General features: G+C 41.9%; 1 protein-coding gene across 1 annotated transcript in view; it reads left to right on the top strand.

Annotated features, from left to right (window-relative positions):
* LOC132397899 (tripeptidyl-peptidase 2-like) overlaps positions 1-17,189 on the top strand; it is a 190,172-nt gene that overhangs the window by 143,502 nt on the left and 29,481 nt on the right. Inside the window, exons 22-23 of the mRNA XM_059976684.1 lie at positions 4,600-4,844; positions 12,454-12,532. Coding sequence (XP_059832667.1) covers positions 4,600-4,844; positions 12,454-12,532 — 324 coding nt within the window. The remainder of the gene's footprint in view (positions 1-4,599; positions 4,845-12,453; positions 12,533-17,189) is intronic.

Below are 17,189 nucleotides of genomic sequence, written 5' to 3' on the forward strand. Positions count from 1 at the left end.
GCCAGGTGCTGGGTATTGAGGAGTCTGATAGCTTGGGGGGAAGAAACTGTTACATAGTCTGGTCGTGAGAGCCCGAATGCTTTGGTGCCTTTTCCCAGACGGCAGGAGGGAGAAGAGATTGTATGAAGGGTGCATGGGGTCCTTCATAATGCTCTTTGCTTTGCGGATGCAGCGTGTAGTGTAAATGTCCGTGATGGCGGGAAGAGAGACCCCGATGATCTTCTAAACTAACCTCACTATCTGCTGCAGGGTCTTGCAATCCGAGATGGTGCAATTTCCGAACCAGGCAGTGTTGCAGCTGCTCAGGATGCTCTCAATACAACCCCTGTAGAATGTGATGAGGATGGGGGGTGGGGGCGGGGAGATGGACTTTCCTCAGGGTACTTGGAGACTTATGATAAAATAAGTCAAAGTCAGCATGGTTTCTGTAAAGGGAAATCTTGCGTGACAAATCTGTTAGAGTTCTTTGAGAGAGTAACAAGCAGAGGGGACAAAGAGGAGGCAGTGGATGTCATTTACTTGGATTTTCAGAAGGCATTTGATAAGGTGTCAAGCATGAGGCTGCTTAACAAGATAAAATCCCATGGCATTACAGAAAAGATGCTGACATCGATAGAGGAGTGGCTGACAAGGCTGAAGGCAGCAAGTGGGAATAAAGGGGGCCTTTACTAGTTGACTGCCAATGACTAATGGTATTCTACAGGGGTTAGTATTGAGACCACTATTTTTCACATTGCTTATCAATGATCTGGATAATGGAACTCGTGGCTTTGTGGCAAAGTTTGCATATGAATATAGGTGGAGGGGTAGGTAGTGTTGAGGAAGCAATGCGATTGCAGCAGGACTTCGACAAATTGGAAGAATGGGCAAAAAAGTAGCAGAATGGAATACAGCTTTGGGAAATGCGTGATAATGCATTTTGGTAAAATGAACAATAGTTATCTAAATGGGGAGAAGCTTAAAGTGTCAGAGGTGCAGAGGGACTTGGGAGTCCTTGTGTGAGACTACCAGAAGGTTTATTTACAGGTTGAGTCTATGGTAAAGAAGGCAAATGCCATTGTTTCAGGGGGAAAGAATATAAAAGCAAGGAGATAAGGCATTTATAAGACACCAGTCAGGCCACACTTGAAATATTCTCAACAGTTTTGGACCTCATATTTCAGAAAGGAGTTGTGGTCATTGGAGAGAGTCCAGAGGAGGTTCACAAGGATTATTCTGGGAATGAAGGGTTTATATGAATTGAATTGAATTGCATTGACATTGTTTCTTATATCCTTCACATACATGAGGAGTAAAAATCTTTATGTTACATCTCCATCTAAATGTGCAATATGCAATCATATAATTTATAGACAATAGACAATAGGTGCAGAAGCAGACCATTCGGCCCTTCGAGCCTGCACCGCCATTCTGAGATCATGGCTGATCATCTCCCTATAGATGCTGCCTAGCCTGCTGTGTTCCACCAGCATTTTGTGTGTGTTGTTGTTTGAATTTCCAGCATCTGCAGATTTCCTCGTGTTTGATCTACTATCAATACCCGGTTCCTGCCTTGTCCCCATATCCCTTGATTCCCCTATCCATAAGATACCTATCTAGTTCATTTATAATAAATAGAACAGTCAGTGTAATATAGAGTACACTCAAATCAGTGTGAGTTCATCAGTCTGATGGCCTGGTGGAAGAAGCTGTCCTGGAGCCTGTTGGTTCTGGCTTTTATGCTTTATGGTACCGTTTCCCAGATGGTAGCAGCTGGAATAGATTGTGATTGGGATGACTTAGGTCTCCAATGAAACCTTGTACAAGTCCTGAATCATGGCACAGGGATTATGGCGGATCATTTGAAGCAGGAGGGAACTCTACACTGGGAAAGGGAGAGATTAAAAATATCAGTAAACACACCTAACAGTTGTGCTGCGCACATCCTGAGTATGCGACAGGGAATGCTGTCCGGTCCCACAGCCTTGAGACTGTCCACTTGTTGGAAACATCTGCATACCTTGGCCTCTGAGATGACCAGGTTAAGAACATAGAATAGTACAGCACAGTACAGGCCCTTCAGTCCACAATGTTGTGCTGACCCTTAAACCCTGCCTCCCATATAATGATGATGATGACGTCAACTTAGGTCTTCCTCTTTTATCTCCCTTGAGCTTCCCTCCCCTTACCTTAAAGCCATGTCCCCTTCTATTGAGCAGTGGTGCCCTGGGCAAGAGGCACTGGCTGTCCACCCTATCTATTTTTGCAGGTTGCCGGTTGTAGTGGTGGCTTTCCTCGGAGACTCAGAGTTAGTGACATTCAACCGAGCATAAAAGTGATTGAGCTCATCTGGGAGAGAGAGGCCACGATGTGGGTGGCACCACAGTGTTTGGTTTTGAAGTCGGTGATGGTATGCAGCCCTCACCACAATCAGGGTCAGAAGGCCTCTTTTGTCAGGAATTGTTGACCTTCCCTTAGCTCATTCTTATAGAAATCTTTTGATGACTAACCTGAACTGTTAAGCCTGTTTTTTTTTTCCTGTCCACAGTTGCATATTGACTTGATAAGTATTTTCAGCATTGCATTCTATTCCAGATTTCCAGCATTTTTCAGTCACATAGAGTACAGATTGTGAAAGTCTATAAATAGAATCAGTCAACCATCTGTCCTCTGTGCCAAGCTACAAGTTCAAAGTCACTTACTTGCACCAGAGTTTTAATTGGTTTGGGGGAAAAAAATCAGAAACTTTAAAAAAATTGAATGTTCATGGTAGGTTTTAAGTCCATGTTTTCTTAATTACCGGTATTAGTTCAAGTTATTCAACCGTTGACAGGTATTCCACCAAATGAAACAATGTTCCTCCAGACCAAGGTGTTCAACGCAGTACATATAACTCTCACACATTACACAAAGTAATACAGTCTCCCCTCACTTCATCCTCCTGCCGTCCTACTAGAGATGGGTTCCTCTTTGTTATAGACATCAGTAGATAAGCTATGGGCCAACTGGTGGCACATTGACATCAGTGCGGACTCCGGGGCGAAGGTTCCTGAGTTCAAATCCAGTCGCCCCACTCCCGGACACTCTTTCCATCTGTGCTGGGTTGAGTGTCAAGCTCGCAACTCAGCCTCGTAAAAACAAACTGTGCTGTGAGCAGGACGTGGGGATGTATCTTTCCTCCAAAGACAACCAGTTGAAAAAGTGGTCACCGAGGCTCTGGCAGAGTATGGCACACACAAAAAAAAGGTAAGCTATCTCCAATGATAGAGACAGAGATATCAAGGGAAGGGAGGTGACGGAAATGGACCAGGTAAATTCAATAGGTTTCAATAGCTACATTTCATGTCAGAAAAATGTATACAATATACATCCTGAAATTCTTTTTCAACGCAGACATCCACGAAAACAGAGAAGTGCCCCAAAGAATGAATGACAGTTAAAACATTAGAATCCCCAAACTCCCCCTCCTACACAAAAGCAGCAGCAAGGAAACACCCCCCCCCCACCACTCCTACCAGCAAAAAAGCATCATCACCCTCCACCAAGTACTCAAGTGTGCAGCAAAGCATCAATAAAGACATAGACTTGAGTACCCAACGACTACTCGTCACCCGGTAATTCAACATAACACAGGCCACAGGCTCTCTCTCTCTCTCTCTCTCTCTCCAGCCCCCCAATAAGGGAAAAAGAGGTGTCCCGTTTCACAGCGGGGGGGGGGGGTGCATAACAAACAACCTGCTGGCTTTCAATGTTAAAAGTCTACTGTGTCGCTTTTTCCCAAGCTCTGCACAGTGAGTCAGCACCAAAAAAGCGCAGTTCTCCGACACCCAACCCCGAGCAGCTAACCTGCTGCTCCAGATGTTCTGTGTTTTCCCATGACGCTTCAGTCGGGGCACCAGCCTGGAATCAGCACGTCCCCAGAGCCACGAAAATCTGGAATCCTGAAGGCATGCTCATCTCCAAGTCTTGTCCTTAGGATATCAAAAAACACCCAGTTTTGAGGTCATGAGAGGGGGTCCCATTCCTGCAAAGAACCAGTCAGAGTGTAATTCCAGGTCAGGCTCTTTAAAAGAACCCCCCACACCTCAAAAAGAAAACAAAGAGAAATAACAAAGATAGAAATAGAGCTGTTTCCGAAGATACATGCTAAAGAGTCGCATTTTAGCATCATCTTGACTTCACCCTGCCACCCTGCCGACCATTGCAGTCGTCAATGTCATGTAGTAAAAATGGGGGACAGTCATAGACTGAAAATAGACTGTTCCAAGTAGCTGACAAACAGGCAGACATAGCTGAGAGTCATGCGAGTGCACATGGCTACCATTTTTGTTTGAAGCAAGTGGGAGGAGCCAGATGAGAAATTCTTAAGAGTGAGGACAAGTTCCACTAGGCAGAGTAGAGTGGTGGTGGAGGGGAACTGGTTGGGTATGGAGAGCTTTGAGGCCTTTCTGGTGGGGGATGGAGGTGTATAGGGACTGGACATCCATAGTAAAAATAAAATGACAGAGGCCAGGGAACTTGAAATCTTTGAACTCCACCATCTGATATTTATTTCATTTGCTCCTATAATAATCAGGATTCAAGCTAAACCATCATTAAGTACTTTACATTTCTTCGCAGTACTCACTGAAGTTGGACAAAGGGGACTATGTGATTCGCCTCCAGATTCGGCACGAGTTGTTGAGCGAGCTGGAACACTTAACAGACCTGCCATTCCATATCAGCCGCAAGCTTCCAGCCCCGTTAAACCTGGACATATACCGGACCCACGTCAATGCCCTGCTCAACAAGAACAAGTGTGGCAGCATTACACTGGATCCAAAATACACCATCCCATTCTACGTCACCACATTGCCCGAAGACAAGTAAGTAATTAGAACAAAGTGGAGTTTACTAAATCACATTGCTTAAAGCTCGAGAATGTTTGGTGATTTGTCAGCAGTTCTGGTCGCCTACCTACAAGAAAGATATCAATAAGATTGAATACCATAAGATATAGGAGCAGAATTAGGCCATTTGACCCATCAAGTCTGCTCTGCATTTGACCATGACTGATCCAATTTTTCTGTCAACCTGAATTTCCTACCTTCTCCCCATATCCCTGACCAATCAAGAATCTATTAACCTCTGCCTTAAATACACATAAAGAATTGGCCTCCAAAGCTATCTTTGACAAAGAATTCTACAGACTTACCACTCTCTGGTTAAAGAAATTGTTCCTCGTTTCCATTCTAAAAGGACGCCCCTCTATTCTGAGGCTATGTCCTCTGGTCTTAGAGTCTCTCACCACATAGGAAACATCCTCTCCACATCCACTCTATCAAGGCCTTTCACCATTTAATAGGTTTCAATGTCATCCCTCATTCTTCTGAGTTCTAATGAATACAGGCCCAGAGCTATCAAACACTTTTCATATGACAAACCTGCTCACAACATTCTAAGTGAGGCTTCACCAGTGTCTTATAAAGTTTCAACATTACGTCGTTGCTTTTATATTCTAGTCCTTTTGAAATGAATACCAACATTCCATTTGTCTTCTTCACCATAGACTCAACCTGCAAATTAACCTTTAGGAAATCCTGCATAAGGATTCCCAAGTCCCTTTGTGCCTCACTGTTTTGTATTTTTTTTCCATTTAGAAAATAGTCAACCATTTCATTTCTTCTATCAAAGTGCATGACCATACACTTCCTGACACTATTCCATCTGCCATTTCTTTGCCCATTCTCCTAATCCAAGTCCTTCTGTAATCTTTCTACTTCTTCAAAACTGTCCTTCCACCTATCTTCATACCATCTACAAACTTGGCAACAAAGCCATCAATTCCATTGACATATAACTTAAGAATTAGTCCCAGCCCAGACCTAAGTGGAACACCACTAGTCACTGACAACCAGTCAGAAAAGGCTCCCTTTATTCCTTCTCTTTGCCTCCTGACTGCTTTATCCATGCTAAAATCTTTCCTGTAATACCATGGGTTCATAGCTTGTTAAGCAGACTCTTGTCAAAGATTTCTGAAAATCCAAGTACGTAACATCAACCTATTTCCCCTTTGTTCATCCTGATTGTTACTTCTTCAAAGAATTCCAGCAGACTTGTCAGGCAAAAGTTTCCCTTAAGGAAGCCATGCTGGCTATGCCTTATCTTATCATTTTGCCTCCAAGTACCCTGAGACCTAATCCTTAGTAATTGACTTCCCAACACTGAGGTCAGACTAACTGGCCTGTAGTTTCCTTTTTTCTACTTCTCTCTCTTCTTGGAGAGAGATTTGCAACTTTCCAGTCTTCCAGAACCATTCCAGAATCTAGTGATTCTAGAACAGGGGTGGGCAAACTTTATGACTTGTGGGCCACAAAGGGTTCTAAAATTTGACAGGGAGGCCGGACCAGGAGCAGATGGACAGAGTGTTTTGGTAATACACCTCATAAGAGAAAATAAAATATCATGGGATATGTAGAAAACATGTGCTTTAATTTCAATTGAAAATGAACAAATGCATTACACCAAAATATCTGTCTTTGAAGTCCCATGGTATTTAGGTATTTATTGAAATGACTTTTAAAACACTGAAAATTAAATGAATAAAATACAGCTTTTTTTTAATAGTAATTTATTATTTTAATGCACTGAAAATTCTGTTATCCTTCAAGATATTATCATCATCACTCTCCTCCTGACTGTCTTTATTTCAAAAATGGTAGGAGATGCAGGTCTACTTGTCCTGCTCCTTCTTATTCAATTGTCCCCTGTGCCAAAACTCAACAACGACCAGCACAAAGACAGAACAATGACAGCGCGCCAGTATGCGGAGCGCGTTATTTGATCTGGAGCGCATTTTTTATTTTGGGAACGTACGTGTACCTGCGCACTACTCATGTCCATCACTTAACAGAAATGACATGTAACATGTAAGGCTTATTGAAAAAAATATTTTCAAATGCATTTTTTACATAATAGAACGAAGAAACTTATTTTTAATTTCAGTGGGAACAGTGTTGTTGGTCTCCCTTTTTAGCCAGCGCATCAAAGTCTGGATTTAGTTTTGTTGTGGCGATTCTCAGGATGGATCTGAGGTGTTGGTCAGTTAAGTTGGATCTGTGGCTGGCTTTGTTGATGCTCATGACGCTGAATGCCTGTTCACACAAATAGGTCGAGCCGAACAAAGAGTAAAGCGAATATGTGGAGTAATACGCTGCACCTCAACAAAGGTCAATGTATATAGAGTGCGTCATCCATTGGGAAAACGCCAGAATTGCGGGGAAAAAACGTTAACAAGGTTTATTAATATAATTTCATCAAGTTCTGCGGGCCGGATTAAAAAGCTTAATGGGCCGCATATGGCCCGCGGGCCGTAGTTTGCCCATGCCTGTTCTAGAAGGATTATTACGAATGCCTCACTAATCTCTTCAGCCTCCTCTTTTGAAAAATAGACCCAGTGGATCATCAGGGACTCCAGGCACCCCGACTACAAACTCCCTGCTGCTTCCATCTGGCAAACGGTACCACAGCTTTAAGGCCAAGACCAACAGACTATGGGACAGCTTCTTTCACCAGGCCAACATATTTATCAGTACACATTGATGTTATTGCATATCTGACTGTACATTGTATCTTATTGTACATACATGTATACAAAACAATTATGTATACAATCTTAGTGTTTGGACAATATCCTCCCAGATTTCCCTTCCTTTTTGCTTGTGCATTGTGACAGAAATGTAACATAAAGACTTTTGCTCCCTCGTTGCGAGATGGATGTATGAAATAAAATTCTAATTCTAATTCTAGTTCAGAAGTCTGGGGTGGACACTATCTGGTCCAGGTGACTTATCTGCCTTCAGACCTTTCAGTTTCCCAAGAAGCTTCATTGTCATTTTGATAGCTTCACACACTTCATGATTCCTGATATCTGGAACATCCACCATACTGCTAGTGTCTTCTACGGTGAAGACTGTTGCAAAATATTTATTTACTTATTCTGCTATTTTGTGATCCCCATTACTGTCTCTCCAGCATTGTTTTCCAGCAGTCCAATATCCTGTCTCACCTCTCTTTTACACTTTATGTATCTGAAGAAACTTTTGGTATCCTCTTTAATATTATTGGCTAGCTTACTTTTGAATTCCATCCTTAACTTCTTAATGACTTTTTCCATTGCCTTCTGTTGGTTTTTAAAGACTTCCCAATCCTCTAGCTTGGCACTATTTTTTGCTCTATTTTATGCCCTCTCTTAAGCTTTTATGTTAGCTTTGACTTCTCTTGTTGACCATGGTTGTGGCATCTTTCCTTTTGAATACTACTTCCTCTTTGGGATGTACATATCCTGGACCTTCCAAATTGCTTCCTGAAATTCCAGCTATTGCTACTGTGGCATTATTCATGCCACTGTTCTTTTCCAATCAATTCTGGCGAACTCCTCTCTATCCCTCTGTAATTCCCTTTACTCCACTCTAATACTGATGCATCTGATTTTAGTTTCTCCTTCTCAAATTTCAGGGTGAATTTGATCGTATTATGACCACTTTCCCCTAAGGATTCTTTTACCTTAAGCTCTCTAATGAATGCTGGTTCATTGCACAACACCCAATACAGAATAGCTGATCCTGAGTAGGTTCAACCACGAGCTGCTCTAAAAGCCATCTCGTGAGCACTGTAGAAATTCTGCCTCCTGTAATCCAGCCCTTGCTTGATTTTCACAATCTACCTGCAGATTGAAGTTCCTCATGACTATTGTAACATTGCTCTTGAGGCATACATTTTCTATCTTCCGTTGTAATTTGTAGGCCACATCCTTACTACTGTGAAAAGAATACAGTGAAAATTTACAAGGATATTACCCAGACTTGAGGACCTGGGTCATAAGGAAAGGTTGAATAGATTAGGACTTTTTTTTTTCCCTAGAGTGTAGGAGAGTGAGGGGAGATTTGATAGATGTATGCAGTACTTTGAGGGGTATAGATAGGCCAAATGCAAGCGGGCTTTTTTCACTTAGATTAGGTGAGACTGGAACTCGAGGTCATGAGTTAAAGGTGAGAGGTGAAAAGTTTAAGGGGAACTTAAGGTATTTCTTCACACAGAGGTGATGACAGTGTGGGACTTGCAGCCAAATGAGATAGTGCATACGGGTTTGAAATCAACATTTTTAAGAGCAGTTTGGATAGCTACGTGGATGGGAGATGTATAGAGGGCTATGGTCTGTGTGCTGGTCATTGGGACCACACAGAATAATAGTTTGTAATGGATTTAGATGGAGTTGAAGGGCTTGTTGTGCTGTAGTGTTGAATGACTCTAACTGGTTGTCTCTGACTGATGGTGGAACTGCTTTGTGCTCACTGGGAGAAGTTGTGTGTTCAGGTTTTGAGAATGAGCACAGAATGACACTGCAGTCTTGTCCTGAGGGATTCCTCCACTGTAGAAACTGCCTTTCACTGAAGTTGTTGGACTGTTCTTTCCCTCAGGTGGATGTTGAAGACTCATCCACTGTTTTTGAAGGCAGGGTTGTTCACAAAGGCAGATGCCTGATTATCTCTGGGTGTTGTCTCCAGCAGTCTGAAACTTGGGTGCAGATTGTTGTAATTCTCTACATGCACATTGCTGTAAAATAGGAGAGCATCAGGATCAGGATTAATATTACTGGCATATGTCTTGAAATTTGTTGTTTTGTGGCAGCAGTATATTGCCATACACAATAATTACTATAAATTACAATAAGAAATATGTAAATTAATTAAGTAGTGGAAAAAGAGAAAAAAATGAGGTAGTGTTCATGTGTTCAGAAATTTGACTGCAGAGGAGAAGAAGCTTTTCCTGAATCATTGAATGTGCTGGAGTCCTGCACCTCCTCCCTGTTGACAGTAATGAGAAGAGGACACGTCCTGAATTATGGAGGTCCTTAGTGATAAATGTTGCCTTTTTGAAACACTGCCTTTTGAAGGTGTTCAAACCGCTTTTTGAAGGGCCAAACTCTCTTTTCCGAGCAATCTGAGTTTTCTGTCGTATTTTTCATGTCCCAAATTTCCGTTAAAATTGGGAGCAACCAGCAGCTGCCCCCAGGTCCAAATGCAATGGAGAAACATTTTATTATTGGCTTGTTTAATAATTTAGTAATGGTATAGCATGTCATCAGGCACATGCATAAAGAATGGAATGTTGAATAATTTACAGTAATAGCTATTTACCAGTGGGATATCAGTCCATATTTGGTCGACTGTTCGATTTTTTTTTCTTTCCTCACTTTATATTTTATTTGCCCATCAGAAACTTGTTGATGATACAGAAAAAGCACTTAGCTTTTCTTTGTCAACACACAAATTGTTGGAGGAACTTGTCAGGTTGGGCAGCATCTATGGAAAGAAATAGACAGCCAATGTTTCAGGCTGAGACCCTTTTCAGCACTGGAAAGGAAGGAGGGAAGGAGCCAAAATAAGGTGTTGAGTAAAGGGGGAGGTGTACAAGCTGGCAGGTGATCGGTGAGACCACATGAATGGTTGGAGGAGGGTGGGGTGAAGTGAGAAGCTGGGAAGGGATTGGTGGAAGAGGTAAAGGCCTGAAGAAGAATTCATAGACGTAGGACATATTTTCTCTCTTAACCCCATTCTCCTGTCTTATCCCTGTGACTTTTACTATTGAAGAACCTATCAAATTCCACTTTAAGTATACCCTGTGATTTGGCCTCCACCTTTGTCTGTGGCAATGAATTCTACAGATTTACCATCCTCTGACTAAGGAAATTCCTCTTCATCTCTGTTCTCAACTGACGTCCTCTGTTCTGAGGCTGCGACCTCTTGTCCTAGACTTGCCCACTTAGGAAATATCTAGGCCTTTCAATATTTGGTAGATTTCAAAGAGATCCCCACTCATTCATCTAAGCACCAGTGAGTACAGGCCCAGAGCCAGCAAATGCTCCTCATATGTTAACCCTTTCATTCCTGGGTTATTCTCATGAACTACTTCTTTCAGGTAAGTGTACCAACAATGGTATCCTTTCCCAAGTTAATAGCCCCACGTCCCAATTATACACATTCGGTACATGCTGGGTATATAAAAATTAGCTTTATTTGTCACGGATACATTGAAACGTACTTCAATGACCAGCACTGTCTGCAGTTGTGCTGGGGAACAACCCGCAAGTGGCACCATTCCTTCCAGTACCAGCATAGCATGTCCATAACTTACTAACCCTAACCTGTACATCTTTGGAATGTGTGAGTTCACTGAAGCAGTCAGAGGAAAGCCATGTGGTCACAGGGAGAATGTATGAACTCCTTACAGACAGTGGCAGTAATTGAACATTGATTGCTCGCACTGTAAAGAGTTTGCTACCACGACACTACTTGTCATTCAGATGTATCACACCAGACTCCAGAAACAGGCAGACACAAGAGATTAAAGATGCTGGGATCTGAGGCAACAAAAAACAACAGGTCAGGCAGTATTTGTGAAAGGAAATGTAGAGTGGATGATATCCTTCATCTGCATTCTCTGTCTCTACTGTCCCAATGAAGGGTCTCGACAGAAACAGAAACTACTTTCCACAGATACTTCCTGATCCAAGTTCCTCCAGCAGATTGTTTTTCATTTCAGCTCTGAGTTCTAACACAGGTGGACAGTTTTAAGCTGTTCTCAAAATTTCCTTGACAACACAGAACATTCCCATTTTCTTTTGGGAATTCCTGACCTGTGATTGCTTAAAATGCAGCGTTTGGAATGACATTGAGAATCTCCAATCCATTAGGCAGGAGCACAAAGATACTGAGTGTAATCAGCAATGGGTTAATTATTACTGACATTATGTCGTAAATGTGGCATTTTGCGGCAGCGGTACAGTGCAATATATATTTTTTTAAATTGCAGGTATCAAGAAGAAACATATATTTAAAAAATAGTGAAATAGTGTTCATTGGTTCCTGGACCATTCAGAAATATGATGGTAGAGGGGAACAAGCAGCACTGAGTTTGAGCCTTCAGGCTCCTCTACCTCCTCCCTGATGATGAGGAGGGTTGTACCTGTGACAGAGCTGGCAGAGTTTACAACCCACTGCAGTTTTTTCCCATCCAGTGCAATAGAGCCTCCATACTAGACAGTGATGCAACCAGTTAAAATGCTCTTCACGGTACATCTGTAGAAATTTGCTGGTTATTAAATCTCATCAAATTACTAATGAAATATAGATGCTGGCCTGCGTCTTTATGTGAGGAAAAGATTGCACAGCAAAGGGAGATGAGAATGATAAAGCTGCAATAGTTTGTCCAGTCACAGAAGAAGCAGTTTCAACTTGTATTCTGTCCGTTGACCTCCATTCTGATGTAAGATGATCTGTGATCCTCCTTCCTTCCTGTCCAACCCCACTGAAACTTGGGCTTGGTTCTTGTTGCCAGCTGTTGTATCACTCTAACTAGCTGTGTTTACTGTTTCTGCTCTGTCTGAATGCCAATGGTTAAGGATGGTGTTAATTCCTTCTTTTTCATCTGCAGAGTTCCCAAAGGAATTGATATTGGCTGCTATCTTAAGGGAACACTCACCCTTTCTAAAACTGAAATGGGCAAAAAAGCTGTAAGTATTGTTTTTTATCTTTGTTATTTAGGCACTGGCCAGCCTAGCCTCCTCCAGTCTGCAAGGCATGTTACTTTGTTAGTAAGAGTTTTGGTAACCAGCTGCTGCCAGATTTAGCTGTTATCTGGTGTTAGAGTCATAGAACACTACAACACAGAAATGGGCCCTTTGGCCCACCTCGACCATGCCAAACTATTGATCTGCACCCAGACCATTGTTCTCCAAAGCCCTCCCATCCACGTACCTATCCAAACTTCTCTTAAGTGTTGAAGTCGACCCCGCATCCACTGCTTCCACACTCTCACCACCCTCGTGAGTGAAGATGTTCCCCTTAAACATTTCATCTTTCACCCTTAACCCATGACCTCTGGTTGTAGACTCACCCAACCTCACTGGAAAAAGCCTGCTTTCCTTTACCCTGTGTATACCCCTATCAAATCTCCCCTCATTCTTCTACCCTCTTGGGGGAGAAAAGTCCTAACATATTCAACCTTTCCCTATAACTCAGGTCCTCAAATCCTGGCAACATTCTTGTAAATTTTCTGTACACTCTTTTAATTTTATTTACATCTTTCCTGTAAGTAGGTGTCCAGAACTACACACAATACTCCAAATTGGGCTTCACCAGTGTCTTATACAACTTTAGCATAACTCCACAATTCCTAGAATACGGAAACCTTTCAAAGAGGCTCTGTTGATCAAATTTTGCCTGTCCTTTAACATTTATTTAATATCAAGCATAGAACATTGCAGCACAGTACAGGCCTTTTGGCCCAAAATGTTCTGCCGCCCTTTTAACCTACTCGAAAAACAATTTAACACTTCTCCCTGGCATAGGCCCCTATTTCTGTATCATCCATGTGCCTATCTAAGAGTTTCTTAAACGTCCCTGATGTATCTGCCTCCATCACTATCTCTGGCAGGGCATTCCATGTATCATAAATTCCGGTGTATAAGTCGAGAATTTGGCCCTAAATTTTGGTCCTAAAATTAGGGGGTCGGCTTATACTGAGGGTGCCAACTTTGGAAAAATGAATACACGGAGGACAGGTCGTATTTATTGGCTGTTTTTGAGTCAAATTGGTTCCACTGTCGACACATGAATTCTTTGGTTTGTTTAAACTCACAACTCGTGGCTGGAGCACAGACGTCAAACCACCGGTGATGACTGCAATGTCCGTATTTTCAGCTTTCAATGCTGCTTTTGTCTCACCTGACAAGTGCGCTTTGAACATGTTCCAGACAATTAGCAACTTTTCCTTCCCGAAACCTTCAGGACATTGACGCCACACCTCTTTAACCCACTTCAAGCAACCCGCTTCGTCCATCCAGCAGCGTTCTTGAATGTAAACAACACCCCACGGGAATTTTCTGAGCAATCTTTGTTTTTTTGTCTCAACACAAGATCATGTCTATTCATAAATCGGGTGCACCAACCTTGTGTAGCTTTGAAATTTTCGCTGACCTCAGAGTTTTTTGTCCCATTTCAACGCTTGAATTCGAATAATTTCTCTGGTAACAATGTATCCTGACTATCACTGGTGATTCACCCACTCTAAAACTTTTTCTTCCAGTTCTGGCCATTGGCATGTTTTCCTGCGGTTTGCACATTTTGTCTTCGGCATTTCCCTCAGTGTGTCCTCTGCCTTTCTTCACTCTCTCACTCTCTCTCTCTCTCTCGTTTACACTAAACTTCTTAGCAGCTGCAGAATTATTCGTTTCCTTAGCAAAATCAACAACCTTCAGCTTGAAGCCAGCATCATATCACATTCTTTTTAATCTTTTGTACATGGTGGTTGCAAACTCAATACTGAGTACATGTACTGATCCCGCCACCCCATGTTATGTTTTAACGAGATTGTGATGGGCGCTGAATGGTTTCAGGGGGGTTACATTTTCTGAGGATTCTATCCATTGGAAACCTAATCAAAAATGACTCTCCTTGATTTATTTATTAAGAATTTGCCTATAACGCTCTACAATGTGTAGGCTTATTTTCTTAGCGGGTACTGGTTCACAAAATTTCCAGGGTCCAGATCTGGCAAAGCTGAGTACCAGCATGTGAGATCTTGTGATCTTTTCTGATTAAATCAAAAACCTCTACAAAAGGAGTCGGCTTATACAAAGGTAACATGAAAAAGTCACTTTTTCACCTTAAAAATGGGGGTCATCTTATACTCTGGGTCGGCTTATACTCCGGAATATACGGTACTCATGACTCTGTGTTTTAAAAAAAACTACTTCTGGCCCCCCACCCCCATACTTTCACCTTAAAATTATGCCCCTTTTGCCTTAGGCATTTTTAATGCCCGCAACTATCAGAAAACTTTATGGCATACAACTATAAACACCAACTGAAAACCTATTTACTTAACCTCGCTTATAAGTAAGACCACTTCGTCTTATTTTCATATTTGCACTTTTATCCCATTGTAAAGCACCTTGAGTTACACTGTCTGTATGAAAAGTGCCCTATAGATAAAGTTATTTTATTATTATCATCATCGTAAAATTTCTAGTAGGCCTGCCACTGTCCTGCACTGTAGACACTTGTTATAGTGCTGTTTACATGCTGGTATTTATATGCATTTTATTCCCTATCTATACTTTAACCTCTAACTTTATTTTTTATATACTTTTTATTATTTTTATAATTGTTGAATGATTTTGTTTGTTGCATGTAGCATCCTGACCAACACACCACAGCAAATTCCTAATACATGTATATGGTGAATAACTTTGATCGTTATTTGAAAGATTGTTTCCATTTTCTGGGTCAGTACTGATCCCTTTGGCCCATGATACCGTGACGTCCTTTTAAACTACTTCTCACTCAATCTAACCCTTCCTTCCAACACAGCCCATAACCCTCCATTTTTCTTTCATCCACGTGCTTCTTAAATGTTCCTAATGTATCTGCTTGTACCACCAATTCTGAGAGTGTTTTATGTACTTAGTGCTCTCTGTTTAAAAAAAAATGTTTACCTCTGACATCTCCCCTAAACTTTCAACCATTCCCCAAGTATTAGCCATTCCCGTCCTGAGAAAAAGATGCTGTTTATGCCTCTTATCATCTTGTACAACTCTGTCAAGTCACCTCTCATCCTCCTTCACTCTAAAGAGAACATCCTAGCTTGTTCAGCTCTCCTTCATAAAAATGTGTTCTTTCTAATCCAGGTAGCATCCTGGTAAATCGCCTCTGCACCCTCTCTAAAGCTTCCACATCCTTCCGATTATGAGGTGACCAAAACTGAACACAATGCTTCAGGAGTGGTCTTATCAGGGTTTTACAGAGCTGCGACATTGCCTCGCAGCTCTTGAACTCAGTCCCCTGACTAATGAAGGCCAATATTCCATACACCTTCTCAACCACCCTATCACCTTGTGTGGTGTCATTAAGTGTTTCCTTTTGTATATTACAATGCGAAAAGTACTCCTTTGGTTATAAAATTCTTTGTGACATTGAATTCATGAAAGAAGCTGCAGAAATCAAGCCTTTATTTTTCCTTGTGCTTGAAGTTGCATTTTTTCTTTACTGCTCTGGAACCTGAAAAGTAGAGGCCAATTGCTCTTAATAACAAGTCCCTGCTGGCTTCTATCGGTGACTTTTTCACTGTGTGATTAAACTCTGTGATCCAATATAACACAGAGTAGCCAGAACCGTTCCTGGAGCGAAGCACTAAATGTCCCTTCAAAGGGGTAATGTCTGTATGGAATAGCTTTTGCTAATGGAATTAGATACAGTGAAAAACCATAATATATAAGACCATAAATTTTAGGAATAGAATTAGGCCATTTAGCTCCTCAAGTATGCTCCGCCATTTCTTCATGACTGATCCATGCCATGATCCGTTTTCCCTCTCAGCCCTGGTCTCCTGCCATCTCCCTGTATCCCTTCATGCCTTGGCTGATCAGCTTGTCAGGCATACTCTTCATACAATCAGATCATTGCACAATGTATTTAGGTAGAGCAAGGGTAAGCAATAACAAAGCAACGCACACAAGATGCTGGAGGAACGATAACAATATAAAGTAAAGTGTAACAGCTACAGAGAAAGTGCAGTGCAGGTAAACGATAAAGCACAAGATCATAATGAGGTAGATTTTGAGGTCAAGAGTCTATCTTATACTAAGGAACCATTTAATACTCCTGTTACAGTGGGTGGAAGCTGTCCCTAAGCCTACTGGTACGTGCCTTTGGGCTTTTGTTTCTTCTGCCCCATGGGAGGGTGGAGAAGAGAGAATGTCCAGGGTGGGTGGAGCCTTTGATTATGCCGGCTGCTTTACTGAGACAGAAAAAAGTATGGACAGAGTCATTGGAGATCTTGTGATGCGCTGAGCCCTGTCCACAGCTCTGCAGTTTCTTGCTGTCATGTGCAGAGCCATTGCCATGCCATGCAGTTACGCATCCAGACAGAATGCTTTCTGTAGTGCATCAATAAACATTGGTAAGGGTTGATGGGGATTGCCAGATTTATTTAGCTTCCTGAAGATGTAGAGGCATTTGTGAACTTTCTTGGCTGTGACATCAATGTGCTTTTTTGTAGTAGAAAGGTGCTACAAGCTGAACACAGGTCTGAACAATTGTTTCTGCAAAGCACAGATGTTAAAAAGTGAAATTGTATTCCTTGTGTCGATTATTCAGTCTGGCTGGTTC

Source organism: Hypanus sabinus, chromosome 8 (genome assembly GCF_030144855.1).
Source record: "Hypanus sabinus isolate sHypSab1 chromosome 8, sHypSab1.hap1, whole genome shotgun sequence".
NCBI classification, from domain to species: Eukaryota; Metazoa; Chordata; class Chondrichthyes; order Myliobatiformes; family Dasyatidae; genus Hypanus; species Hypanus sabinus.